General features: G+C 42.5%; 1 protein-coding gene across 2 annotated transcripts; it reads left to right on the top strand.

The window, feature by feature from the left end:
* Positions 1–16,099: 16,099 nt before the first annotated feature.
* Positions 16,100–27,515, top strand: LOC133922186 (uncharacterized). 2 transcript variants are annotated; one of them, XM_062367398.1, is made up of 9 exons: positions 16,100–16,429; positions 17,127–17,361; positions 17,490–17,659; positions 19,036–19,178; positions 19,308–19,485; positions 19,725–20,277; positions 21,397–21,509; positions 23,024–23,267; positions 27,146–27,515. In XM_062367398.1, exons 1-9 carry the CDS (start codon positions 16,224–16,226, stop codon positions 27,371–27,373), a joined length of 2,070 nt encoding a protein of 689 aa, XP_062223382.1. In that variant the 5' UTR covers positions 16,100–16,223; the 3' UTR covers positions 27,374–27,515. The 2 variants fall into 2 exon arrangements, with proteins under 2 accessions (XP_062223382.1, XP_062223383.1); XM_062367399.1 differs by lacking the exon at positions 27,146–27,515 and adding an exon at positions 26,165–26,534.
* Positions 27,516–27,540: the final 25 nt, after the last annotated feature.

Genomic DNA, 27,540 nt, shown 5'->3' on the forward strand with positions numbered 1-27,540 from the left:
GGCCCGAGAAGTCTTAGCTGCCATCCCCAAGGATCATCAAGTTGTTAAGTGGTAAAACACTGAAATCTCCTTCAGCTAAGAAGACTGCCCTGATAACTTCATATGGCCAAGCCACCTTCCAATAGTGGTCGAGCCTACGATAAATAACTGCAGGGTTATCTGATTTCTTATTGATATAGGGAGTTCCCTGAATATCCTCTTCGTAAATGCACTCGAATGATGCAGATCTTCCGATCTGCTAACAAGCTGGTTACTCAAGCCTTCCATGGTATATTATTAGGATCTACGACCACTCCCATTGGTCAAATATCAATACCTATTACCTTCAAAAAGCATGACAACTTTCGGGCAAAAAAATTCTATATAACATGGTCAACTTCGAGACGGCATATAATGCCTTGTTGGGAAGACCTACTCTCACCAAATTCATGGTAGCCACGCATTACTCTTGTCAGTGCATGAAGATCCTAGGATCTGAGGGAGTCATTACCGTCGGAGGCTGCACGAAAGCAGGCCTACACTGTGAGAAACAGAGTCTGGACATGGCCACACAGCATCAACACAATAAGGAGACAAAAAACTTGAGCCCTAAGTTCATCGTGAAGTCTCACAACAAAGTCAAAGTTGTTCCTCTAGACCCAACAGAGCCATCCAAGACCGTTCGGATCAGCTTCAGCCTACATCCCAAATAGGAATTTGTGGTCATCACCTTCCTCCAAGCAAATGCCAACGTGTACGCCTGGCAACCGTCAAACATGCCCAGGATCTCTAGGGAGTTGATTGAGCACAAACTAGTTATCTAGCCCAACGCAAAGCCGGTCAAGCAAAAACTCTGATGGTTCGCACCCGATCGGAAAGAAACCATAAAAGAGGAAATCAAATGGCTCAACAAAGCATGTTTTATCTGGGAGGTGGATCACCCTAAGTGGCTCACAAACCCCCATCATGGTCAGAAAGTCAAATGGCAAATGACGAATGTGTGTCAACTTCACTTATCTCAGCAAGACCTATCTTAAGGGTGCTTTTCCTCTACCACAGATAGATCAGATAGTTGACTGCACCTCTAGTTGTGACTATCTAAGCATTCTCGATGTCTACTCTAGTTATCACCAGATTAGCATGCATCTAGATGATGAGGAGAAGGCCTCCATTATTACTCAGTTTGAAGTCTATTGCTATGTTAAAATACCCTTTGGATTGAAGAATGTGGTGCCACATACCAACAAGGATTGCAGATAACACTCCATGATTAGATCGACCGGAATGTCAAGGCCTACATCGATGATCTGATCATTAAAACCAAAAAGAAAGAGATCTCATCTCTGACCTACAAGAAACGTTCAACAATCTGGAGAATGAAATCATGCTGAACCCGGAGAAGTGCGTGTTTGGAGTTAACGCAGGGAAATTACTCGGTTACCTAGTGTCGTACCGGGGAATAGAAGTCAATCCTGAGAAAATCAAAGCTATTGAAGAGATGCAACCTTCCAAGTTAGTGCGAGAATTTCAAAGACTAATCAGATGCATGGCAGTCCTCAGCTAGTTTATTCCTATCTCAGAGCTCGAGGACTTCCCTTCTTCAAGTTACTAAAACAACATGAGAAGTTTGAATGGTCAAAAGAAGTAGATGAGGCATTCAACAATTTGAAGAGGTATATTTCTTCCCTCGTGCTAATCGCTGCTAACCTTAATGAAGATGTGCTCTTATACATCATAGTCGGACCATATGCTGTAAGTGGGGTATTGGTGGTAGAAAGAGAAGCACGAGACAAATGAGAGAAAAGCCAGCAACTGGTGTACTACATCAGTGAAGTGCTCCATGGTCTTAAAGAATGCTATCCACAGGTGCAAAAGCTACTATATGATGTACTGATGGCCTCTCATAAGTTACAACATTACTCCCAGGCTCACAAGATTACTATACCATCAATATTCCCACTGGGCGAGATCCTACACAACAGAGATGCAATTGGCCAAATCGATATGTGATCTATTGAACTCGGAGAATTCGACATTCGTTTCATGCCTCGAACAACAATAAAGTCACAAGCACTAGCCAAATTCGTGGCTCAATGGACAGAACCAATCAACCCCAGGATGATAGCGGTAACTTATCAGATGTATGGACCTTATTCTTCAATGGATCACTTATGCTTCGAGGTGCAGAGGTTGGGATTATACTAATCTCTCCAACATGAAAAAGCCTACAATACGCTTTGCAGATCGATTTTCTTGTCATGAATAACATAGCCAAATATGAGGGTCTGCTCACTAGACTCCAAGTAGCTTCTGCTCTTGGCATCCACCGGCTACTAGTGAAATGGAATTCATAGTTGGTGATGAAGCAAGTTATCAAGGAGTATCAAACCACGTATAAGATTATGACGGACTACCTTGTGAGGAAGTTGAAAAAGAAATTCATCGAACTTAAGGTCAAGTATATCCCAAGGAATGACAATTGCCTCGTCGATAATCTTTCCTGCCTAGCATCCTCACGGTCTTCAGGACAACCTAGGATTTTCATAGAGAAACTTTCAAAGCCATCTATGAAATCATCAGAGGAAACAGCCGAAGGAGTGGTAGTCTACAAGGCCTATAACCAGCTCGAGGGGGAGGGAACTTGTGGCTCAACTCGAAAGCGAAGTTTTCTGGATGGACCTAATCAGCAAGTACCTTCAAGATCGAGTTGTGCCTAAGGACAATCCACTTACTGAGCAAATTTCCCGTCGATCCAAGATGTATACCTTGGTGGATGGCATTCTTTATCGAAAATGCACTCAGGAAATGTATCGCTCAGAAGCACGGTAGAGAACTATTCAAAGAAATCCATGGAGGGGTGTGTGGAGCTCATGGTTCCTTCCGAACCCTGGTCGGAAAGGCATTAATACAAGGTTTCTATTGGCCTGCGGCTCTCCATGATGCGAGCGAGTTAGTAAAAAAGTGTCATACAAGATTCAGTGTCCCTAATAGGATCATCACCAACAACAACACTCAGTTCTCCAGCGCAGCGTTCATCGATTATTACGAGGAACTAAGCACTACAATATGCTTTGTATATGTGACACATCCACAAAGTAATGGATAGGTCGAGCGAGTAAACGGCCTAGCACTTCAAGGAATCAAAACCCACGTCTTCAACCACTTATCCGCCTATGCTAAATCCTGAGCTTCCAAGCTACCTAATGTACCCTGGGCACTTCAAACAATGTCCAACAAGGCGATGGTTGAAACGCCTTTATTTGCAGTCTATGGGGCCGAAGCAATGCTACCTTGTGAACTAAGAATCAAATCTCCCCGAGTCAAACTATACGCCGACAAGGATGAAATCCCAAGAAAACAGGATGACCTCAATGCTCTCGAAGAGAAAAAGGACACTAGTGTTGATAAGATCAGAGCGATGTCAGCAAGCTCTCTGGTGCTACCACAGCCAGAAAATCTGCAAAAGATCTTTTGAACACAGGGATCTGGTTCTACGACTCATACAAAGCTAGAAAAATAGCAACAAGCTATCTCCAAAGTGAGAAGGTCCCTATAGACTGGTCGAATCCAATCAGCCAGGTTCGTATAGATTAGCTATGGAGGATGGTCAAGTCCTAAAAGATTTTTAGAATATCGACCAGCTTCACAAGTTTTATGTGTAAGTATTTAGGATATATTTTGTAAATATTAGTTGCTATATTATCAATATATATCTTTTACCTATTTCGAGATAATGCCTTAAAAAACTGAGATAAGCCACTATTCGGGCACTTACGCCCATACGCGCACTTGGAATTCTGAGACTGCCAATCTAGGAATCATTCCGTGATAACCAGTCAAGGGCTTTACATACACTAGGATTACAAAACATGTCGTGCATGCCATATTTCTGACAAGAAGGGATGTCTTTAGGAACTGCAGAAAACCTTATTGTGTCCCTAAAGTGCTTGAGAGCTAAGATGTTTCCCACTCAGATTTTGACCTAAGGTGACGGTGATGAACATTCCGATAAGAAACCCCACAAGCTCCCTAAACTACTCAGAAGAAACAAAGGCTAGAAACTTGTTTGAAATTTCCTTGTATCAATAAAGATTCACAGTCATACACAATCATTGCAGTAGAAATATGAGCCTTTCACTTAATAAGATTTTGAGCTCTTTTACAGATAAACTAAGGGAAAGAGGATTAAAAGAAGTTATAAAACATCTACTCAATGAAGAGAAAGGAGAGACCTCCTTGTTTCTCTCTAACCACCAGTGCCAAAAGAGAGGATAGGGTCATCGATGCTCCGGCCTCATGCAGAACTCGCTGGTGTCGCTTGCCGATCATCGACATCTCCGACAATGATAGGGTTTGGTAGAGGCATTGGCTCTCCACCCTCATCGTCTATGACACTACTCTGGCTACTCCCTCCGGTTGTCCTCGTCGAAATAACATGAGGATAGAGAGGATGAAGTGGCCGACATCTTGTCGCCTTTAACGAAGATGCTGTCAAATGCCTCACTTTTCTTCGCCTCAACCGCTGCTTCTTCCTCCTCTATTTCCGCCTCCAAACGGTCACAGTCCAGCTCATCTTGGACTAGAGACAATGAGGGCTTCCTGCTTATAACAGGGACGCCATGAGTCGCTGCACTCTCTCCGACCTCCTCGTCAAAGGAGACACAAATAATCTCCACCACCAAACTAGATTTGGTTGGAGAGGATGACGGGGTAAGGGGTGAGTACTCAAGAAGAATGGGGAATACTCAGGAGATGAAAGAGTGTAATCAAGTGAAGGAGGAGGTTCCATTATCGAGTTCAGGTTTGATGCAGGAAAGCTCCAGCACCTGGGGGTTTATATAGGCCAACGGGTCAATACACGCATTGCTTCATCTCTTAAACATTAATTCCGAGTGCAGCCACATTTTGAGACACAGATGCCCAAGCGATGTGTGGTCATCAAGGCTACATCTTTTTAGCTGGCTCACATAAACAAAGAGGTGGTCGCTGGTGCACCCATTTATCTACTGGATTTTTAAGTGCATGTGTTATAGTCGAAAAGATGGTACATCAACTCTTCCATGATAGGAAATATTTTCACCACTATGCAAAATTTCCTCTACAACCATTCAACTTCTGAGCCTGGCGAGCGATGAGTCTTATCACCCTCATAACTTTGCAAGGACAAGATGATATTTACGGGCCGAGTAGAAAATCTACCTGGATAGAACACCTTCTCGAGTAATTGGTTGAGAACTCGGAGGCATTCGGAATCCCGAGTAGACGATCTGAGAGCCCGGAAAACCTGATTAGATACTTTACCCTAATTAGTGACCCGAGTCTTACTTGATGACATAGTCAGACAAAAAGCTTATCTTTGGTGGCCATATACTTGATCTGTTGCAGCCTTCATTTCACATACTGATGGGGGGCTTGACGATGAATATTGGATAGTTACCATATCCGAGCACCCCAGGGTTTCCTATAATTCTCATGGCATATCTCTATCCATAAGAAGGGGATCTCTAAATGAAAGGAAACTACTCGTAGGTACGTAGGGCTTCCCGTAACTAGGAAGGTTTATCTCCAAAATTAGGAAGGATGACCCTAGAGGACGTACGATACCCATATATATAGAGAGTTGGGGGTCTATGGAGGACAAGCCAATACAAGCCAACAACAGTCAAAAAAGTCTCTCAAGCCTTTCGACAAACCAGAAGACACCCAAAGTCGAGCAAGGAAGTCGCTGACTAGGTTTAGATCCATCTAAACTAGGCAGATATCAGCTTGTAACAGGCTCAGATCAATACAAGACAAAGATGACGTAGGGTTATTATCCCTAGGGATGCCTGAACCTATATAAACCCCCCGTGAGTTCTCCTACAATTCGTGTACTCAAAGCATCTCATATTTCTTCAACAAGTTTGTTTGATCAACGGTTCATAAACCATCGACACATACCAGTACTCAAATCCTAATTTCATGTGGCTACAAAAATTAGACTATCGTCTTTTATCATAGTTGTATAGGACCAAGGACCCGAACAGATGAATTTAACGAAAGTATGCACCAGAGTGAAATGCACCCAAAAGGCACCAAATGGCCCTCCTAAACGTAGGACATGTTGAAGCTTGTTTCTGTTAATTTCGCTCAGGTGCTAATTTTCTTGAAAACAAGCCCAACAGCGGGCCCCAAAGAGGTGGATTTCACTAAATTTTGCATGGGAGTGGATGGCCACAAAATGCACCAGATGGTCCTCTACGTATCAGACATCATGTTTGAGCTTGTTTTGATGGATTTCACTCCAGTGCTAAATTTTCGTGGAAACGGCCCTGAAAATAAGTCTGAAAGAGGTGGATTTCACAAAAATTTGCACCGAAGCGAAACGTCCCCAAAATGCACCGAATGGTTCTCCAAGGTCTCGTAGGTCCTGTTAGAGCATGCTTCGGTTGATTTCTCTATGGTGCTAATTTTCATGAAAGGAATCCAGAAAGCGCCGATGAGATGGATTTCACGAAAGTTTGCACATGACACATCTGTTTATGGTTACTCTCATACAGCTCACGCAAAATTTCCATAGCTAAAATGGAAATAAACCAAAAGTTTAGAGAGAGAGATTTGAGCTTTATACCTTTTAATTACATATATACCCCTACCCTTTGAAAAATGTTTGAGACCCACTCACCTCACTAGACCTAGAAAAGGTAGTAGAAGAGATTTGAGGTTGTGTCACATTCACAAAACAAGGAAAAAAGAAAGAAAGAAAAGAAAGCAAGAAGCAAAGAGTGCCAGAAAAAGGAGTACCAAAAAAATTCAGAAAGAAAAATAACGAAAGAAAATTCAGTTTGCATTGTGTGTTTTGTTCCATTGTGCTTGCATCCTATTTTCGGCTTGCTTAAGCTAGTTCTATGAACACGTTTGGGCCGGCAACTATGATGAGTACCGCGGACTTTTATTTAACTTTGCTAATCTAAATTCATTATTTCTATTCCTTGCTACTAAATATTTCATATATGAGCTCCACCTTCTCTTGATTAGAACATGTTTTTCCCTTGCAACCGCCTCACTTACTTTTATTAAGGTATAACGAACCAACCACCGGTTGTGCTACCTGCTGTAATTGGTAAAAACACTTGCAAAATCGTAGTAAGATAATTGAGAGTGTGTATTCCATCTCCACCACCTAGTAGTTGATAGAGATAAATATTTTTGTTGTCTCATGTTTGTTACTAACCATGGCAAGTAGAATGTTTGAGGAGGAGATGCGGGAGTTCATGAGGATTCAAGGATACAAGATTGATGACCTGGTTGAGAAAACAGATGACTTGCAACAAATGCTTTAGAGCCATGAGGCCCAACTTTATCATGTGGATGATGCATTAGGTTCTACTAACTGCATTATTATTAATCTCACTAATAGAATGAACAAGATGGAGCCACGCTGATGAGGACATCAATCATTTGGATACGTGCAACACTACTCCTCAAGACATAGAAGGACTAATTGCAAGAGCACGTGTACGACAATTAAACCACCAGGTGACCTCGTTCCTCATTGTTCATATTTTCTTGAATGGGTTGCTACGAAATTTTGTGATGTTTTGTTGCTTAGGAATATGGGAGAAGCATCATAAGCTCACCTGGACATCATCACTCGAAGGCCAACTCTACTTGGACTACACATTGAGTCCTAGTCGAACTCCAAATTTTACTCAAAGTCTCGTCGGACTCGAGCTCGAGATCGAGTTCCAGGACAACACATCAATAAAACTGGCATAACTTTCACATACGTAGTCCAATTGAGGTGTTCTTGTACTTGCTGGAAAGCTTATGATGAGACCATTGGAGGTGTTGTGTCACTGTTGTGAGCCTTGTCAGGTCTTGTAAGCGCGTCGAGGTCAGAGTCCAAGTTATGTACGCCTCTTTCTATGAGTGCACAACCCTAAGTCGACCTCCTCAAATACCCTATATATATACAATAGTCATCGTTGTTTAGGCTCGAGTTCTACTTAGATTATTCTATTTTATATAGTTTCAGCACTTGTTTGATTTGTGGAACCCCAACTCGAGTACTTTATTAGTAATTAGCAATATTTAGATTGCATCTACCTGTTCTTGTTTGTGTTCTTGATTCGCTTCTAGGAAAAGCCTTATTGATGAGGTCAATCGTATCTTAGCACAGTTGATAACCACAAAGCAGTGGTGTAGTGGTTGCGAGAGTTTTCAATCAGTTCTAATCGGAGCATTTGGATCATCAACGTCGAAACTCCACCAATCGACTTATCATATTATCTTCCGAAGATCGAGCATACTCTCATCATGTGGTATCAGAGATTCGGATACCCATTAAGTAATCTCAGTTATCCCCTTTGTTTAGCCATGTTCCTTTACCTAGAGTGTTGGTGAACGGGCAAGCTACGCTAGCCTAAAACAAAAACTTTCTACTGCATTCACCCAGAAAATCATGCTAGTAGGAGATCATAGATTGTTACCGATCGACGTGTAGTGGAGCGGAAGAAGAGTTGAAGTAGACTGATCTACTGTCACGCGCGTCAAACTCCTCGAGCAGCTTCTTGATCAGATCCGCGACCAGCCCCGCTGTCAGAGGGTGAATTCCTTAAGCGGGGATCCGGAGGGACCCCCTTTGAGATTCGGTCGGAGGGATGATTCTGAATCCACTTCGTAGGTGAAATAAATGGGAGTAATGAGATGCAGGTGGAGGTGGAACGATCGGATGCAGAAAGGAGTAAATGCTCAGGGGAGTTTTAGACAGGTTCGGGCCGCACTGAGCGTAACACCCTACTCCTGTGTGTATGCTATAAATGCTCTGAGAATGTCTCTCTGAGTATCTGCTGAGTTACAAGAATATTTGTCTAAGTCTAGAGCTTCGTGCTCCTTGTTCTTCGAGACCTGTCTTTTGGTTCATCTTCTGTTGTCTCGATCTCAACTTCAACTGTGTGCTCCGCTCAACTAAAAATACTCCCTTTCTTCGAAGAGCCCGCCCCGCTTATATACCCGCCGGGGCGGTAGCGTGCCCAGAAAGGATGGCGCGAGTTCCCAGGCACCATAAATGGAAAGCAATCATCATGGGCTACTGCGCGAGGTGACGGGGAGGGTTGAAAACGTGCCCTCGTCCGGTCTTGTACGTCATCATGCCGCTTTTCAACAGGCGTCGCAGGGAGGGCCCACCGGGTAGCCACCAAGCAACCCGGCGTGCCCGCCTGGTCAGAGCAGGTCTGACACAGCAGGGCGGCAGGCGGGGTGCCTCGAGCTCTACGACGTTATCCTGAGGCGCGCCGGATGATGCACGATGGGACCCGTGCATTAAATATCCCCACGGGTGGGCCCAAGCACTCTCTCTCAGAACTGACTTCCCTTGGGTCCTCGGGGGACTCGGGTGCTCGGGGGACACTGTTCGCTTTTCTTGTCATCGAGGGACTTGGGTGCTCGGGGACCACTGTGCATGGCCCCGAGCACCCTCTTCCCGGTACTTAGTCTTCTCAGGTCATCGGGGTACCCGGGTACTCGGGGACCACTGATCATGGCCCCGAGCACCCTCTCCCAAAACTTGGTCTTCTCGGACCTCAGGGAGATAACCCCGAGGGAGGGCTCCACGTGGCACTCTGTTGTTCTGGCCTCGGGACTCGGGGACCCCCGGTTCCTGTGTCACCGACACCCGCGTAGGTGGTCACGCTCCTCGACCAACTCCGAGCAGGTGGTCGTACTCCTCGACCAACTCTGAGCAATTGGTCTCGGAGTTGGTCGCGCTCCTCGACCAACACCAAGCAGATGGTCGTGCTCCTTGACCAACTCCGAGCAGATGGTCATGCTCCTCGACCACGGTTGGTGACCAATCCAGAACATGTTACGTTCAACTCACCGAGAAGATCAGCGCCGCATTAGCAACAACGCCTCTACGATATCCACACGTACTGGGCAGAAATGCCGAGCGCCGATGTGCTAGCACCGCACGCGTGGCTAGGGTTTTGGGAGATCGTGTGGAAGGTTGCGGCTAGGATTTCAGGATGGCTTAACCTTGGCATGCCCTTCTCATGCCCCTCCTTATATAGAGCTCGCCAATGGGCTCCCACGTTGGAAGCCCTTAAGGACTCTAACTTCTCATGGATCACAATCCAATCAAAACCCATATACAAATCCAATTCGCATGTTTTGTTCCAACCCATTAAGTGTGTAACACGTTAGATTCATATATAAACGGCTACGACTCGGAAACCCTTTCCAAACCAAAATCAATAGCGGTCCCTAGCAGTACATGTTGACTCCCGATTATACACAAAAGATCATAGCGGTTGAACCTTGATATACACATGCATCGATCCATTTGCCTCACGATACCAGTCAAGCTCAAGGAGAGATACGTGCCACCCTTGTGATAACTCGACCGTTCACTCGATCAAGTAGTGGATTCATCATAATTAACTTTTTAATCATATTTGCATGGCCATGCACTTCCTCAATCCAACTACCTCGAGGGGCCCAGAGATTTCTCTCCCGTTATTAAGGAGGGGCAAATTCCATCTTGATCGCTCATACCCCCACCACATGTTTCATGACAAACCCGAAAACTACCTTTATGATTACCCAGTTATGAAATAGCGTTTGGCAGCCTCAAAGTATGCCACTACACATATTGGAAATCAATGACAATATCAAGTCTAAGGATCCTACACGTACACCATTTGAGATAACAACTGATGGCATATCATAAATAACAGTCCCAACAATATCTCAAGGTGGGTCTATCCAACATCATGTTCTCTAATATAAATATCCATATTATTGACCTGGTATCTCTATACCTATGATCCATTAAACATGATCATCAATCAATACATATGCTGATCTTATGTATCATCACAATGATATGCGACTAGGGATCAACTAAGAATAACATCATGAAATAAACAAAGAGTTTCATGAACAATTCACATACTTGCCAATCAATGTAAACGATAGTCATTCTTGGAATAACACATTATTTGGTAGTACATGAACATAGACATATTATATAATCATCTCTATGATTGCCTCTAAGGCATATCACCTTAATAGAGTCCATAAAATTGCCCCACACAAAGATTTAGATTTTAATTTTTCCGTTGTCCAAACCACTTTGTGCCTTCCGTAATTTTGTTTTTAGTTTTCGTGTTGTTGAGTTTGACTCATTCGCCGGTGTCTCTGTTGTTGGTCTTAGTCATCATGTTCTAGATTCTAGTGTCAAGCAGAGTCTTTGCTACTTTAGATGTTGAGTATTTTTGGTACAACCCCTAGTCTTTTCGACCACCTACTCAGGTTCGACCCCTAGTCACGTCAACCATCTATTCAGGTTCGACCACTAGTCGCTTCGACCATCTACTCTTGTTTGACCACTAGTCAGATTCCACCACCTAGTCGAATTCGACCACCTACTCAGGTTTTGACATCTAGTTGGATTTGACCACCTACTCAGTTTCGCCTACACAATCTAGTTGGAGATTTTCTATTTTTGGTTGCTCTCAAACATCCCCATGCACCTTCATATCGAGCATTGTTCGACAAAGTTCGATTAGCAATTCCATAGCCAAAGCAAAGCAGTTACCTTTATACCCCTATTCTTCGGAAAAAGTTTGTGACCTGCTCACCTCCTTGGACCTAGAAAAGGTAGTAGAAGTGTTTTGAGTTTCTTTCACATTCGCAAAACAAAAAGGCAAGAAGCAAAGAGTGCAAAAAAAGGTAAAAAAAATAGAAATAAAAAAGAAGAAAGATAATTCAGTCTACATTGCGAATTTTGTACCATTGTGCTTGTATCTATCCTATTTTTTCAGCTAGCTTGAGCTAGTTCTAGAAACATGTTCGGTTAGCAACTATGACGAGTATTGCGTACTTTTATTTAGTTTTGCTAATCTAATTTCATTAATTTCTCCCTTCCTAGTAAATATTGTCTGTCCGAGCTCCACCTTCTCTTAATCAGAATAGTTCTTCATTTGCAACTATATCACTCGCACCCGATAAGGTATCATGAACTAGCCACCGGTTGTACCACCTGTTGTGATTGGTAAGAACACTTGCAAGAGCGTGGTAAGACGCTTGAGAGTGTGTGATCCCACCCCCTCCACCTAGAAGTTGATAGGGAAAATAATTTTTATTGACTCCTTCATGATATTGCTAAAATGGCATATGAAGTCGCATAAGGTTTCGTTCTATATTTGCTCACAATGGTAGAGATCGTTTTTCATGCCGGGGCGAACGTTTGTACCCTGAAAGTTTGCTCAAAATACATCGCACAACTATTTCCACGAGTAGATTGTTCTCGACGATAGGTTGGTCAACCATATCCTAGCTGCCCCTTCAAGGGTGATAGGGAGGTAATTCGTCATTACCTTCTTGTCCTCACCAACCACTTGGATGACCATGATATAGATCTAGAGAAATTCAATGGGCTTTGTGCTTCCATTGTATTTCTCGAGCATTCTAGGGCAAAACCTTACCGGCCAGCTTATGTTATGTAGATCTGGAGGGGAGGCCAAATATCCGTTGATGATGCCTTGCTTGGTTCCAGTACCCTCTGGGGTTTTTCCCATGGAGATTAAGGATCGGTCCCGATTTGATAGATGTTGAGACATTCCCCAATTAGATCAATGAGATGCAGATGTAGCCTCTTTAGAAATCATTGGGTGCCTTCACCGGTCGTCGATGACCTCGCGTAAATCATTGATCGAACGACTTTTAACTGGCGAGGTTCAATCACCCAATTGTCATCCTGGGAAGCTTTGTTCCGGGGGTTACGCTGCTCCGAGTCTGATGCGCCTCGCGATGGGAGCCTAGTCTTCCCCGATTAGCACTGTTTTCGGCCAAGGCAAGATGAGAATTCTAGGCAGATGATGGCCTTCTTTGTTAAGTTGATCGCCGAATTCATCCAATCCTTACTGACTGGGGTAGCCAGATATGTGGTCAGAGAGCACATGAGGGCCTCTTGTAGAAGAAGGATCCCCTTAGCAGTTGCGATTTAAAGCAGTTAAGCCCCTCCTGATGGGAGAGAGATGGTAAACCAGGGCTCCATTAAGGACCAGAGGAGGTGTGCTCATCTGGTGCTAACCATCCACTTGTACCTAGAGTCAAAGAGCCGACTCGTTTGTGGGGTCATCATCATGATTACCCAGACTGTTACCCCCTATCCCCAATAGCAAAAACTTATCAGGGGTATTCTTAGCTAGATGAGGTGTCTAGATCTTTCATCAGATTACTACGGATTGGTAATTTGACAATCTATGTTGTCAAAAAGTGAGGGAATAGATCCCGACTTGTTGTGTACCAGGCATTCACAATTGTCTTGGTAGCGAATGGTTCAATCTTGATGTCGTAATTCTTAACGCATTGATCCATAAATTGACTTATCTCGTCGCTTGAATCATCACCGAAAAGTTCATAGTCAAAATCCACCCGATCGATCACTGGTTTGTCCGAAAGAGAGGTAAAGTTGTCGTAGAACCCCTTATCAAAAAAACTGGTTTTTGGTGAAGCTTTAGGCGATATCGACAGCATGTTGTGTGTAGATTATTAACGCCTTTTGTTATGATCCTCACGGATGACACCAACCGTTGATGATTTGTGAACCATCAATCTAACGAACTTGTTGAAGAAATAAGGGATTCTTTGAGTAGATAAATTGTAGGAGAACACATGGGGTTTTTTATACAGGTTCGAGCCTCCCTAAGAATGATAAACATATGTCATGTTTGTCTTGTATTGATCTGAGTTTGTTACCAGAGGTATATGGATAACCTAGATAGATCTAAACCTAGTTGGTGACTTTTTTGCTCGGCTTTGGGTGTCTTCTGTTTTGTTAAAAGGCTTGAGCAGTTTCTTTGACTTTGGCTTGTCCTCTGCAGGGCCCCCGAGTTCCATATATATGTGTGTGTGTATATGTCGTACATCATCTAGAGTCTTCTTTCCATTTTTGAAAATAAACCTTCCAACCTACAGAAAACCCTATATACCTACGGGTAGTTTTATTTTATCTAGGGATCTTCTTCCTAAAGGTAGAGATATAGCATGCGAATTATAGAAAACTCTAGAGTATCCGGATATGATAACTATCTATTATTCCTCGTCAATATGATGAGACTAATACATGTTGTGTGGTTAGGTTATAAGAGTCTTGCTTAAATCTAAGAACTAGTTTATGAAGCAATTTTTTTGAGTAAATAGTACAACCACAAGCATAACATAAGATATGTCTAGCTGATTAATTTGCTTTATTCTCAATATTATGTAGACCATTGACTATATATGATGGAGGGGTGCACTTACAAAATTTTCATTGACGCAAGAGAGGCTTCTGTTGTTAAAGTGTATACATCTTTACTCTCATTCACGTTTACAGTAGAGTCATTCTATCTCTATAAAGCAATGGTTTTATAAGCTACTATACCTAGAGCCTCATTTGAGTGTATGAAGCTGATTGGAGGGATGGGTACCTTCTTATCTTTTGTTGCTCAAGTCTATAACCTTTCTTACAATGGAATGTATCGATATCTCAATTCGAGCGAGTATGCATATATTGAGATGAACTTTGCAAAGATTTTGTAATGGTCACTGAGCGCACATCTCAACAATAGACCTCGTACCGAGGTGCCAAATTTTCCGTAGTCACATGAGTGCCAAATTTCCCCATCCCTAGCCCCATGCGAGTAATCGGCACCCAATGGGTTCCCCACATCAGGTGGTTGAGGAGGCAGTTCCCCACTCCATGATGCTTGCCCGGAGTCTAGGGAGAATCATGTAGTGTGCTTCGCCACGACGTGCGGCGTGCTCTAGTACCGCCTGCCTACAATGGCATTGAGGCGGTTGGCATGCAGCTGGGCGGAGGTCGACGAAGGAGATGGCCTCAAAGGTGGCAGCATCGAGGATGGTTAGGGTGTGGGGGCTGGTGCTGGGGAAGGCCAGCAAAGAAGTGCACGCCACTGACAGCGCATCAAGATGCACTGCCTCCGTGGCGTTCTCCACGACATGCTGCGTGAGGTGGCTGGCGGTGCAGAGTGGATAAGGGTCGAGGGAGGATGACGACATCACTGAAACCCGCCTCAATGCTTGACCTGCCACCCCTCCCTGTCTTATCTTCTTAAACCACCAACCTGCCAAACTTTTTCTTTCCCTTCCCGGTTCATGTGCATCGCCAGCTCGCCGCTTGCCTGCATGGCCACACAACACCACATAGCAAGCGGCACGTCGCACCACCAGACACATGGTTAGGGTCAGAGTCCCGTATTTAGTTAGATTGGGATTGAAAGAGGGAGATCCAAATCCAATCTCTGCATGGCATTTAGGTAGGTGGTAGCTTTCTCCGGGCCTCTGTTTGTGCACAATTCTTGAGTTCTATGCTTCTTTTAAATATACATTTTATTATCTTAGTAGTTATGAAGATGATTTTATGATATTAAAAAATAAACTTATATACATGAGTGGATGTAGAGCCTGTAACTGTCGGATCAAAGCTACAGAGTGAAGCTCGAATTCCAGAGCTAGGATGTGATTATATATTTGCACTCGCTGGATCAAGCTGCAACAATAGATGCATTAATCAAACTACTTGGCAAGAGTGTAGCCCAAGCTCCTAGGATCTCACCTTCTCTCGGAGACCGACGACTGGGTGAAAGGAGCGATCTACCTCATGGGTCGGGTGCTCAGGTTCGTCTTATTCGTGGTTGGGTCAGATCGAGTTAGGAAGCCAAGGGGGCTGGATTTCCAGGAGTGGAGGCGAGAAGGCACATGTTGTATCCGGTTCGCAAAACCGTATAACAATATATCCATTGGATCAAGATGAGAGATATAGGGAACCAAACACACTTATGGCAAATCACCACTCATGCGTTTGTCCCCCTTTCCCCTTATCGCAAAACCCTAATCCATTAGGTGAAATAGGTACAGGTCGGTTCCCCTTTTCCCATACTTGTTAATCTATAGATATATGGGTATCAAGATATACATATATAAACCTCTAAACACCTTTTTATATCACTAGTTGATCAGTAATAATCAAAATTGTATTTTAAGAATCATATTGATATTAAAAAGACATTTATTTCGACCGGAGGGAGCAATAATTATAGCCGGGTTGCGGGTTTCGGCGCCCATTGCCATCTCCCCGTCACCGCCTGTAGCCTTTGGTACCGTCGTCAGCCCGCTCGGCCCGTACGCAATCAAAGCGACGAAGCCTCAGCGCGCCGCGGCCACCGTTTTCGCCAGATCCGCCGGCCGCGTGGAGGATGGCAATGATCAACCGGACGCGAGATCTGCTGATGGGGGGGTTCGAGGGGCTGGTGCGGGAGGGGTCGTTCAAGTGGGCCCTCCCCCGCCGCGGCGACGCGCTGGTGGACGACGACGAGGATCTCGACAGCTCGCTCTCCGGCAAGCGCTCCTCCGTAGCCGGCCTCTCCCTCAAGGCCAACGCCGTCGTCGCTCGCTGCTCCCGGTAATGGCCGAAACGTACCTCGATCCGCTTCGCCCTGGTGTTTCAGGAAGGGGAGAAGCTCTAGGGCACTAGTATATAAATTATTTCTTACTTGAGTTATGTGTTTAAGAGAATCTCACACCGCAAGCTTCTGTGGATTCTCCGATGTGGAAATAGATCATTATGAAAACCCAAGCTTCGTTCGGAATTGGTTGTTACTACTGCTCCCCTATCTAAACGAAAGGGAGGTGGCAGTTCTCGAAAAATCTATGGACAAATTGTTATTCATGGGAGTTAAACCCTTACATCAAACAGACCAAGGCGTTTAGCTTCGGCAGGAACTAGTGTTAGGTTGCACATTATGATTTGCAACTCAAGTGCATGGATACTGCTTAAGGAGCGACAAGGGTATAGTGATCTACATGTGCTGTTGGGCTATGAGTTAGTGTTGGATCTAAAATGGGTTTGGTTTACGGTTTGGCACTAGCAACTGGTATCTGCAACAATGGAACACGTAATATGGGATCTAAACCACATTACACTTTGTGATTCGATGACATGTTTGACATATTGAGCTGATATGAATGTTTTTACCTTTTCCTTTTATGTACTATGTTGTAGAATGGCAATTTATGCCATAGAAGTAGGTTTAAATTCCCTTAAATCAGGTTTTCCATTAGATGTTGATCAATCTCTTTTTATTCTAATTATCTTTCAGAATTCTTGATGTTTCTATGAATGACCTGCAAAATGACTTTGATAAGCAAGCATCTGATTCCATAAAGCAGCCAAGAAACTATGCAAGAAACTTTTTGGAGTACTGTTGCTTCATGGCACTTGCGCAGAACTCACAAGTTGCAGGGTATCTTGCTGACAAAAGCTTTCGTCGCCTAACATTTGACATGATGTTAGCTTGGGAAGTTCCTTCTCCTTCAAGCCATCTCATTGTTAAGGTAGAAGCCTGTGTCTGTTACTGAATTAGTTAGACTGCTTCTTCCATCATCGCTTACAAATTCAGTGTTAAGTAAAGGATTTTTATGAATCTCTCTATTATATTAAATTTCACCCCCTCCCTTTGCAGGTCGAGGTGGATAGCACTGTTAGTTTGGAGGCTTTCACAAGAATAGCACCTGCCATTCCAACCATCGCTGATGTAGTAACTTGTTCAAATCTCTTCGATGTACTTTCGTGTTCGAGTGGAGGCCGTCTTTCATTTTCTGTATATGATAAGTACCTTTCAGGATTGGACAGGTCACTTTCTGTACTATAATGTTTTCTTAATAGTTATACACAATTGCTAGCTCAAATACTTGACTGCTAACAAGTTCCTCTTTTGTTTACCCTCTGGTTGTTCTGTTAAAATAGCAAAGTTATGTCTATACTTGGCTAAGAAAATGCTTGTTAGTTCCTAATATAAAATCCTCATGAGCTATTAAAATGCATTAAACTCCAAAACACTACTTAATCCTCTATTGTTGATTGATTTTCTGGAGTTGGATAGGACATCACTCTTCTCTTCTTATATTGTCTGAGCATGTTGAGTACTGCAACCTTTATTTCATTAATTTGTGCAAGACAATAGAAAGTGGTTTTTCTATTCATGCATCCTGATGTGTTACTACCATTGGTGACTGTAAATCAGTGTAAACAAATGAATGTAGACATATGTAGTTTAGTTGATTACAGCTAAATTCTAGTGCCCCCATCATGTGTAAGGATTCTTTTTGTATCTCAGGTCTTAACTAGTGATGATATAAAACACGTACTTGCATTGTGCACTTTTATGCATTCAACGTCTTCCGTTCTTGCTGCACATTCTCAACCAGCATAGTCCACCTGCACAGATTAAGATGGTGATATTTAAGCATGTTCTAGAAGTTTTACTTGCTACAACCTTGTAACAGATATCATTATTCATCTGATGCCTTTCGTTCTCATTGCTTATTCTTATCTAGTGTAGCCCAGCTGCATGTATAAGATGGTGATGTGTAGGGTAATCAAAAGCTTTTGTGCTGTAGAAGTTTAGCTCCTAAAACCTTGCAGTAGATATTATGCCATCATGCTCATCTTCTGACACGCTGAGGTAAAGGTAGTTGATCTACCATCATGAATTACGGTGGATGCATTGTATAGTATTGTGATTGTAAGGGTTGCATAAATATATAACGGTGCATGCCATTATTGGACAATGGAGATTATGCATAGATGTACCATGGTACATACCTTGCTATAAGTGCGGACATAGATTCCTCCTACAAAGTACAGTAGTAGGAGGGTTACATGATTGTTGACTGTCTATACCCTTAGCCTACAAACTCCAATTTCCCATCAGTTAGAGAACATGGAAGTGTTAATGCATATGCTAATGTTGGTATCAGTATGTGAAACAGGATGATAATTAAAAATCCTTTTCAATGTTAAATCATTTGTTGATGCATTATTCACTTTACTCTTCAAAGTAGGATCATTTAAGTAAATGCATGGGATAATCTCTCTACAAAATTTTATGGTCGAACAAAGTTCTGTAACACTCTTATTATTCTATAAATATTTGATAAGTAAGCACAAATTTCTGTTTTATCTTGATTGGTAAAGGCAGGACTCAGCATATGTTTTATCTCATATAGAGCGATTAAGAAAATGAAGATACAGTCTGAGTCATCACTTCTATCGAGCCTCCGGTCTCAGAGAGGAGAAAGGATTCTGGAAGTTGATGGAACATTGACAACTCAACCGGTACTTGAACATGTGGGAATTTCAACATGGCCAGGTGTGTGTGGTTCATTGATGGAACTGATCAAGTTGCTGTCATGTTGTTTACTTATTATTTTATTAATGAAACGGCGTGAACTTGCCTTTTCCTATTGTTATATCACTGGTTCCGACCTTGCTCATGCAGGAAGATTAACACTCACGGATCATGCTCTTTACTTTGAAGCTCTTCGGGTTGTGACCTATGATAAGCCCAAAGCTTATGAACTTGCAGAAGATGTAAAGCAGGTTGTTAAACCTGAGCTGACTGGTCCATGGGGTTCACGTCTCTTTGACAAAGCCGTTATGTACAAATCAACAACCTTGTAAGTTCTTAACACTTAACAAAGCAATATCACATAAGCTGAATGTATCTTATGTTTTTGCAATGGTCCTCTTATTGTTAGTTTTGATTTAGGGATCATCGCTATTTTTGATCCAGAAACTTTATTATATTAGAACCTGTTGGCAATATGCTTCTGCCAGCTGGTATTCTTGTAATTAGCCTATAGATCTGTTCGTCACCTTTAGTTACAGCTTGTTTATACTGTTATTGTGTGTGCAGAACAGAACCAGTGATCATAGAATTTCCAGAGTTGACTGGCCACTCCCGCCGTGATTATTGGCTGGCCATTATATCAGAAGTTCTTTATGTCCATAGATTTGTTAGGAAGTTTGACATAAGTGGAGTTGACAAAGAGGAAACAATTCTGAAGGCTGTACTTGGTATTCTGCGGTTACAGGCCATTGAGGAGTTAGGCTTACCAGTTCCAAATCGATATGAATCTCTTTTGATGTTCAATCTATGTGACAAACTTCCTGGAGGTGATGTAATACTTGAAACACTAGCCAGCACTATATCATCAAGAACTTCAGATCGAACTAACCAACCTGGCACGAGTAGAGGGATGCATGCTGTCCTGTCAAACCTGGGCGTGGTATCACCAGTTAATAATGGTGAGAGATTGTTTGTTGGTGAGATAGTTGTCGGGGAAATGAGTTCCTTCCAGAAGGCTGTTACTGACTCAATGAACAACTATAAGAAGGTTGAACTAGCTCAAGCCACGGTTGATGGAGTCAAAGTTGATGGGCTTGATACAAACTTGGCAGTAATGAAGGTAAGCTCGGAACATAAACAATCCTTTTCATCTGTCAATTATTTACTTTAGATTGTGTGGCATTGTCTTATTTTATTCTGCTCAAGCAGGCTCTCATTTAACGTTGTTGCAGTTAGAATTTATACTGTTCTGGACCAGATACTTGTTCCATTGATTATTGTTAAATTGTTCCATTGGAAGTTTTTTTTTTAAAAAAAATCCACTTAAAAGACACATGCATCCTACGCTTATTCGTGGAAGTCTAGATGGGAGAGAGGAGAGTTCAGGCTTGCAATAGTTCTGTCATCGTCGTGTTCAAAAATTTCTTTTGAGGGTGCGAATGTTATAGAGCAGATTGTCAACAAGGTTGGGTTAAAAGTTAGAGCAAGGGTTGTCTTATCCCTAGTTTTTCCAAGTTATCAATTCACTTTACTTGCTGTGTTGATTCACTTATAACTAAAAAGAATAAGCACTGTTACTACTTACTAATCTGATCTGTAACTAAAAGTATAGACAACACACCTCATGTTTCTTTGCTTCAAGTTCATGAATCTGATTAGTGAGTGTAACTGTAGTCCTAAGCAGGAGGTAAGACAAGTTAGCTGTGTTCAGGGTTACTAAAATAATTGTTGGTTTTGGCAATGTGAGTATCAAGGGATTCTACATGCGTGGTTGTCCTTCAAATGCATTTGGTATTTAGAATTCATCAAGATCCTTTTTTCCCAGTGAATTATTTTCACTAAATCATCGTATTAGTCTTGGAGCATTGTACTGCACACACCTGCATTTTCTAGCTTTTGCATGTTAATCCATGGTAAATAGTTACATCCATTTTAAAGAATGTACATGGATGTTTTTGAATCTGTGAACGGTACATGGATACCACGGTTATGAATTGAAAGAAGATAATTTATTCATTTAAAGGAACTCAAAAGGTTGTGGGTGTGGTTGATGTAATTCTCCCTTCTTGTCTTGTATATTTTGTATACAACATTTTTCTCTGGAAGGTTTCTCAATATGATATTATGGCACTAAGTAACTAAACATAACTGGCAAGTATCGTTATACTTCTGTATGGTCCCTGATACATTTAAAATTTTGTTTGCTATTTCTTTTTATCTAATCCCCAAGTGTATTTAGGAATTGTTATCCCCAGTAAGCGAGCTTTGGAAGGTTTTGATATTGCTCGCATCATGGGATGAGCCTCTGAAGTCCATGTTGTTTTGCTTTCTGTTCTCTTATATTATTATCAGGTATGCTACTTCCTCCATGGATATTTTTCTGCTAACTTTATGTTAGACATGCTGCTTTCCCATTGCAGTATTCTGTGTTGGCCATTTTATATCTAACAGAACTTAATGTTGGAATGTATTAACTAAGAAAAGCATGAATCATGCTCTACAGGAGCTTATGCAGTAAGGAACCTACCAAAATAAACTAATGTGACTGCTAGCAATCAGTGTTTTTTAAACAATTTGTGGCTGTCTGTGGTTCACATAGCACCTTTTGTCCATACTTAGTAGATTAATGGTGCCAGCAGATGAACCAACATTAATTGAAGACATTATTTTATCTATCTGCTATTTTGCCCTTGTAATGATGAAACTTTTTGTGGTTACTGTGGAGCTTAGTCACCGGGGTCGTGGAACGATACCGCGATCCCGTCCCAGGTTCGTTGTCACGAAACGTGGAACGGGATTGACACGGGTCATAGCCTGGGTTGTCGCACATCGGTTGCATCCTGGGATGCCGGCCACGAGTCACCGTCAGATGAGGAAAGAGCAAGCACGGGACATATGAGGAGGGTGCGGGCTTTGCTGGTGGCTGGTCCAATATGGTGGCCAGTGGTGACCGATTTAAGGAGGCAGCGCTGTATTGTGGGAGTGATGAGGAACAGGGAAGGCACGGAGGTGGCGGCTGCATGTTGGATTGCTGGAGCAGATGAGGGGTTAGGGAAGTTTACGTGTATGTGGGCTGGATGGGCCAGCAAATCGCAGCCAATCTCATCCTTTTCCATTTTCTTTTCCTTTTTCCCCCTCTAACCAGTGGACCCTAACGTATGTGTGACTCTAAAAAAACATGTGTGTGACAATTTGATATGAGTTTTTGGTGATGACAGGGAGTTATTTGTAGGTACAAACTTGAATTTCTGTTAAAAATTAAGTACTATGACTCATGGGATCATGTACCTTGACCCCATTGTAGTGTCTGGGTCATCGTCCCAAAATGCCTTGGCTCACGACCCACATTCCGATCCATCGTTCCGAAGAGGTATACCCCTTTCGTACCATGTTTTTTGTAAGTGGCGTCCTGCGTTCCCGTTCCTCGACCCTATTGACCTTGGAACCTTGTGACTAAGATTTGGACACTAGAGAAGGTGAAGATTGTTGGTTGTCTCACATTAATTTCTAACCCTCACTCCATCAGCACAAAGCAATTCTTTTTTTCAGTTTCCTTGTTAGCACTCTATTTTTTCACAAGTTTTTCAGCACATCACAACACAGTGAGCATGACAGCAATGCTTTACTGGCAGGAAATTGGACTTTTCAGTTGTTTGGCACTTATACATTTTGTATCAAGCTACTACTGCAGTTACCAAAGGGATAGTGTAGCTTATACTAGTAATCTGAACTGTACATTTAAGAACTTGTCGGATATAATGAGTCTTAATTCATTTTGTTAAGTACTACATAATTTTGTACAGGTGACCTATTCTCCTTACAATTCTTCACTTCCGTGATGTCTCTATGTTTCTTTGTTGACACAGGGGGTGGATTATCTATTTTGTTGTTATGGTGCTCTTGTTTTCAGCAACTTTCATGTTTCTCACAAGATTAACTAATCAAGGAAAGCCAATGACTGAGGTCAAGGTGGCATCTCCACCTCCAATGAACACGATGGAGCAGCTCTTAGCTGTTCAAAATGCTATTTCCAAAATTGAGGAGCTTGTCCAGGATGCAAATATTGTTCTTCTGAAGATAAGGGCTCTATTATTGGCTTTTCCATCCCAGGTAATTATATATTACTCCCCCACTCCATCTTTTTGAGGAATTATTTTATTATATTGCTTTGTTTTGGATAGGTCTGTTATTTCTAATGCTATACTGTGAATATAATGTGACATAGATTGTGTTAGTACAAATGAAACCCCAAATTACATTGTAGGTGGCAATACTATCCAGTGAGAAAATAAAAGTAATTCATACTGTATTATCACAGGCTATTTCATGGAATTATTACCCAGTATTGAAGGTTCACCAAAAGATTTTAGCAAAAATACAAATTTAGAATTTATGTGGTTACTAAAACATTCCCATTGGTCAGAATCACTGATTATTTTGAATTAATTCCAATTATGCTTTCACGTAGAATGTAATTTCCTGATGTTGAAATTATTGAAAACTGGACAATGTGGAAAAATGCAATTAAACACCTGTGATGGCGTTTTATACGTCCAACAACCTCTGTAGTGGCATCATTTTGGAACACAATCTTTAGAATTGTGCTTAGAATTGTTACATATAATAGGGGTTAATTGAATAATTGTATTGAGCCTAAAGGGCACTATATATAGATTATATGAGAGACACAAGGGAAACCCTAGACTAGGAGATTACTCTAATACGCTTGAATATTATACCCTTAACACCTCCTTGAAATGCAACGTGAATGCAATGACGTTGCATTTGAAGAGTTGGACACTAAGCACTACTTAGAAAAGAAAATGAAACTAATACATCCTAAGTACAATATCGAAGGTGTCATCAAAGCATGCAACTCTTGAACAATGTCGATGTAGAAAATGATCTCTACAAGAGGGTACTCCTTCATGACCTGTACTTCAGCAAATACCTCAAGTCTTCACCAACTGCACTTCTACTCCAATTAGTGTGACGTATCAATTCAAGCCAAAGGGAGAATAGAGAAAATCACTACTGCAAAAAAGTTCACAGTGAGATAATATCGTGATGACGACAAAGGTGGCCATTGGTCATATTATGTAGCAAGACGGCTACGAAAGGTGCAAGAGGGCAATGTCGCATCAATGACGACGATGACGCAATTAGCCAAATAGATGAACTCTTGCTAACCACAAAGGAAAGAAGCAATTTGGCTGACTGACAAATATTGTAGACACGGCAAAGACAAACTCAAAGATTGCATTTCGACTTGGATTGATATTACAGTAGAAGACTCAAAGGCAAAGGACTCACGACAGTGGCGGAAGATACTTAGCAGCAGCAGTAGATGACAAACACCACGACAAGCCACCAACAAAAATGCCCTCAAGCAATAGAGCACCATGTGACTGAAACTCCTTTCATGTGTTCTTCCCCAAAATCAATAGTGCAGCAGCACAAAACTACCACAGAGGACACATTGTGGTAAGGGGGAGAGAGCTCTAAGTAGAAGAGAGGGCGACTCCAAGCAGCAACCGGAGCTCGGAGGCGGGTGAGGATGTCTTTGTGACAGGCGGATGACCGATTCGTTGCAGCTGAAGTCCACCGAGTGTGAGGATCCGACGTAGCTCGGCCAATCCTTTCGCAACCCATAGGATGGTGACAACTATGGGCTGAGGTAGTGCGATGATGAGGTTGACGCCTCCACAATGAGCGAAAGGGCTGCACGACGATGGGGGTTTCTGCCTCCTGCGACGGGGGACAATGACGAGCCAACGTCTTCCCTCCCTGCACAGATCGGTGTGGTATCATGATGGAGACGAATCGGGATGACGGGATCCAAAAGACTATCGCCGCAACTTGGGAATGAGATCCTCCCGCGACAGATAGCGACGAAGGGCAGCGGTGTACAACTGTTGTGGTGCTGTGGGTCGACTCTAAGACGACTGGCCACAGGGACCGCAAATGACAATTGTGCAACGTGAGGCCGCAACGGGAGGTGCGATGAGGATGATGGCGTGACATGGTGGAAATGAGACAAGATCCACCAGGGTGGGCTGCGCAACAAACGGTGCGACGCACGAAGGAGATGACGAGGATCCAAGATACTACCACGATTGCTTTCGCGACAGGCAGAGCTGTGGCCATACGACGACGAGGGACAAGGGGATGACCAAATCAAATCGGACCTGGTCTAGATCAACTGAGCGACTCCTAGATTTGGATTGCACGAAGACGGCGGCTTGTTGCTGCATGATGACTAGACGAAGACTCGAACAATGTGAAGACGAGAAAGGAATCGCCTCGGGAGTAGAGATTACTCTTCTCAGAGTACTGCGTAGCGAAGACAAGGGTGGAGTTTGGATTGTGGATGGGTTAGATTAGATCTAACCCTAATCCCAATCCTTGCTTTGATACTGTGTTACAAATAACATGGATTGAGTTGGATAATTATGTTGAGCCAAAGGGCACTATATATAGAGTACATGAGAGACACAGAAGAGAAACCGAGACTACGAGATTACTCTAATACCCTTGACTATTATACCCTTAACAAGAATTACATTTGAAGTGGTATTTTATGAGTTGTCCCTAAGAAATAAGGCACTCTTTTTCCCATAGTGACTCATGCCTGCAAATTGAGGCGATTGTGTGTTTGCTATGACTAAGTGGGTGTGAATGATGTACTTGTCATGATTAATTGCTATACAAGTAACTTGTAGAACATTTGAATACAATATGAAAATCTCATCATTATTTGTGAACATAACTTGTGTTCGTACAAAAAATGAACTGATCGTGTGTTCGCTATGACTAAGTGGGTGTGAATGATGTACTTGTCGTGGTTAATTACTATACAGATAACTTGTAGAATATTTTAATACAATACAAAAATCTCATCATTATTTGGGGGAACATAATTTGTGTTCGTACGTCGTATGCGTATGTGTGAACATAAATATATAATATTTTGGAATTACTTGAATCTATGGTACGTTCACTTGCAGTGTTACCGGACACGGTGCAACATGCATCGTACTCGTCTCCAGCGAGTCCAAGATGTACGAGAGAACAAGCGGCGAGGGAGGTGGCCGGTGGTGAAGGAGCGGCAAGTCCAAGATGGAGGAGAGAACGAAAGGGAAAGAGCAGCGGCGGCGACTTGTGTGCATGAGGATCGGAGGCAGGGGCTCGAGGATTCAGAGATGGTAGTAGGTCTGTAGGTGGGCTGGATGGGCCAGCCCAATAGGCATCTATGACGCATCTGTTTGTGGATTGGTCACATATGGATTAATGAGGAATGTGACACAATAGCGAATGATTTCCCAGCAACTTTATAATTTAATACGTATTTTTTACTTTTAAAAATTTAATATATTAGACGAGTCCCCGAATCCAATTTTCTAGTGTTTGCTGAATCGGACACCGACACCCACCCCCGTGTCCCAATCACACTGTTCACTTGTGCTACAAAATATGACGGGTCTATTTGGTGCTTCTGCAGTTAAGAGGTCAAGGTTTTAAATATTGGTTGGATGTTTCTATGAGAAATTAATAATTTTGCTGATTTAAGTGATCTCCCGTCAACACCTAAAAGAAGAGCAGATCTAGATTTGCTTCCGCCTTTTATGGTTAAACATTTGAATGACACCTTTGCGTGATTTAAATGATACTCTTCAAGCACCTCAAACTGGACCTGTCTTATGCTTAAACAGTTGTTCATTGACCTACCAAACCTCTAGTCCAGTGTATTTAGACAGCTTCCTGATTTTCTTTCCTCCAACAAGAAAATTCTATTCTTTCAGTTACCATGCTAAGACAGGTCTGGTTTTGTGGAGCTATGGGCAATGTCACCTTTTTAATCAGAGCTCCGGTACTTGTTTCAGTTACAAGGTTTCCGCCAAATGTTATGTCCTGTTATTTACAAGTTTGTCTAGTTTACAAATGTAACCTTTTTAAGTATCTCACTATATCTCCCTATACTTTCATAGGCGACCGATAGAGCTATTCTTGCATTGGTACTCATGGCTCTGAGCCTTGCCATCGTGCCCACAAGAGTGGTTATCCTGGTGATGTTTCTGGAGGTATTCACGAACAACTCGCCACTACGAAGAGCAAGCACAGAAAGGTGGACCAGAAGGTTAAGAGAGTGGTGGTTCAGTATACCTGCAGCTCCAGTAGTGGTGGAGAAGGATAAAGAAGACAAGAAAACAAGGTGATATCCTGTGTTTATATCCAATGTAAACTTGTGTTCTGCTTGCTTGATGCGTCGTGATGTATCAACCAATGCCCACTCTGTACAATGACAAATATATTATCGGCAAGGACAATTAGTACCTCAATAACGAAGAATTCCCCTCACATATATCAGTTGCCCTATTTAGAT

The sequence above is a fragment of the Phragmites australis genome, chromosome 6 (assembly GCF_958298935.1).
Source record: "Phragmites australis chromosome 6, lpPhrAust1.1, whole genome shotgun sequence".
NCBI classification, from domain to species: domain Eukaryota; kingdom Viridiplantae; phylum Streptophyta; class Magnoliopsida; order Poales; family Poaceae; genus Phragmites; species Phragmites australis.

What these genes read in the sequence shown, in the direction of transcription:
- LOC133922186 (XM_062367398.1), top strand. Translation starts at nt 16,224, where the DNA reads ATGGCAATGATCAACCGGACGCGAGATCTGCTGATGGGGGGGTTCGAG. An exon ending in TACCTTTCAGGATTGGACAG is followed by an intron (nt 17,660 to 19,035) that starts GTCACTTTCTGT and finishes TATCTCATATAG; the next exon opens with AGCGATTAAGAAAATGAAGA. An exon ending in TTCTCTTATATTATTATCAG is followed by an intron (nt 21,510 to 23,023) that starts GTATGCTACTTC and finishes TTGTTGACACAG; the next exon opens with GGGGTGGATTATCTATTTTG.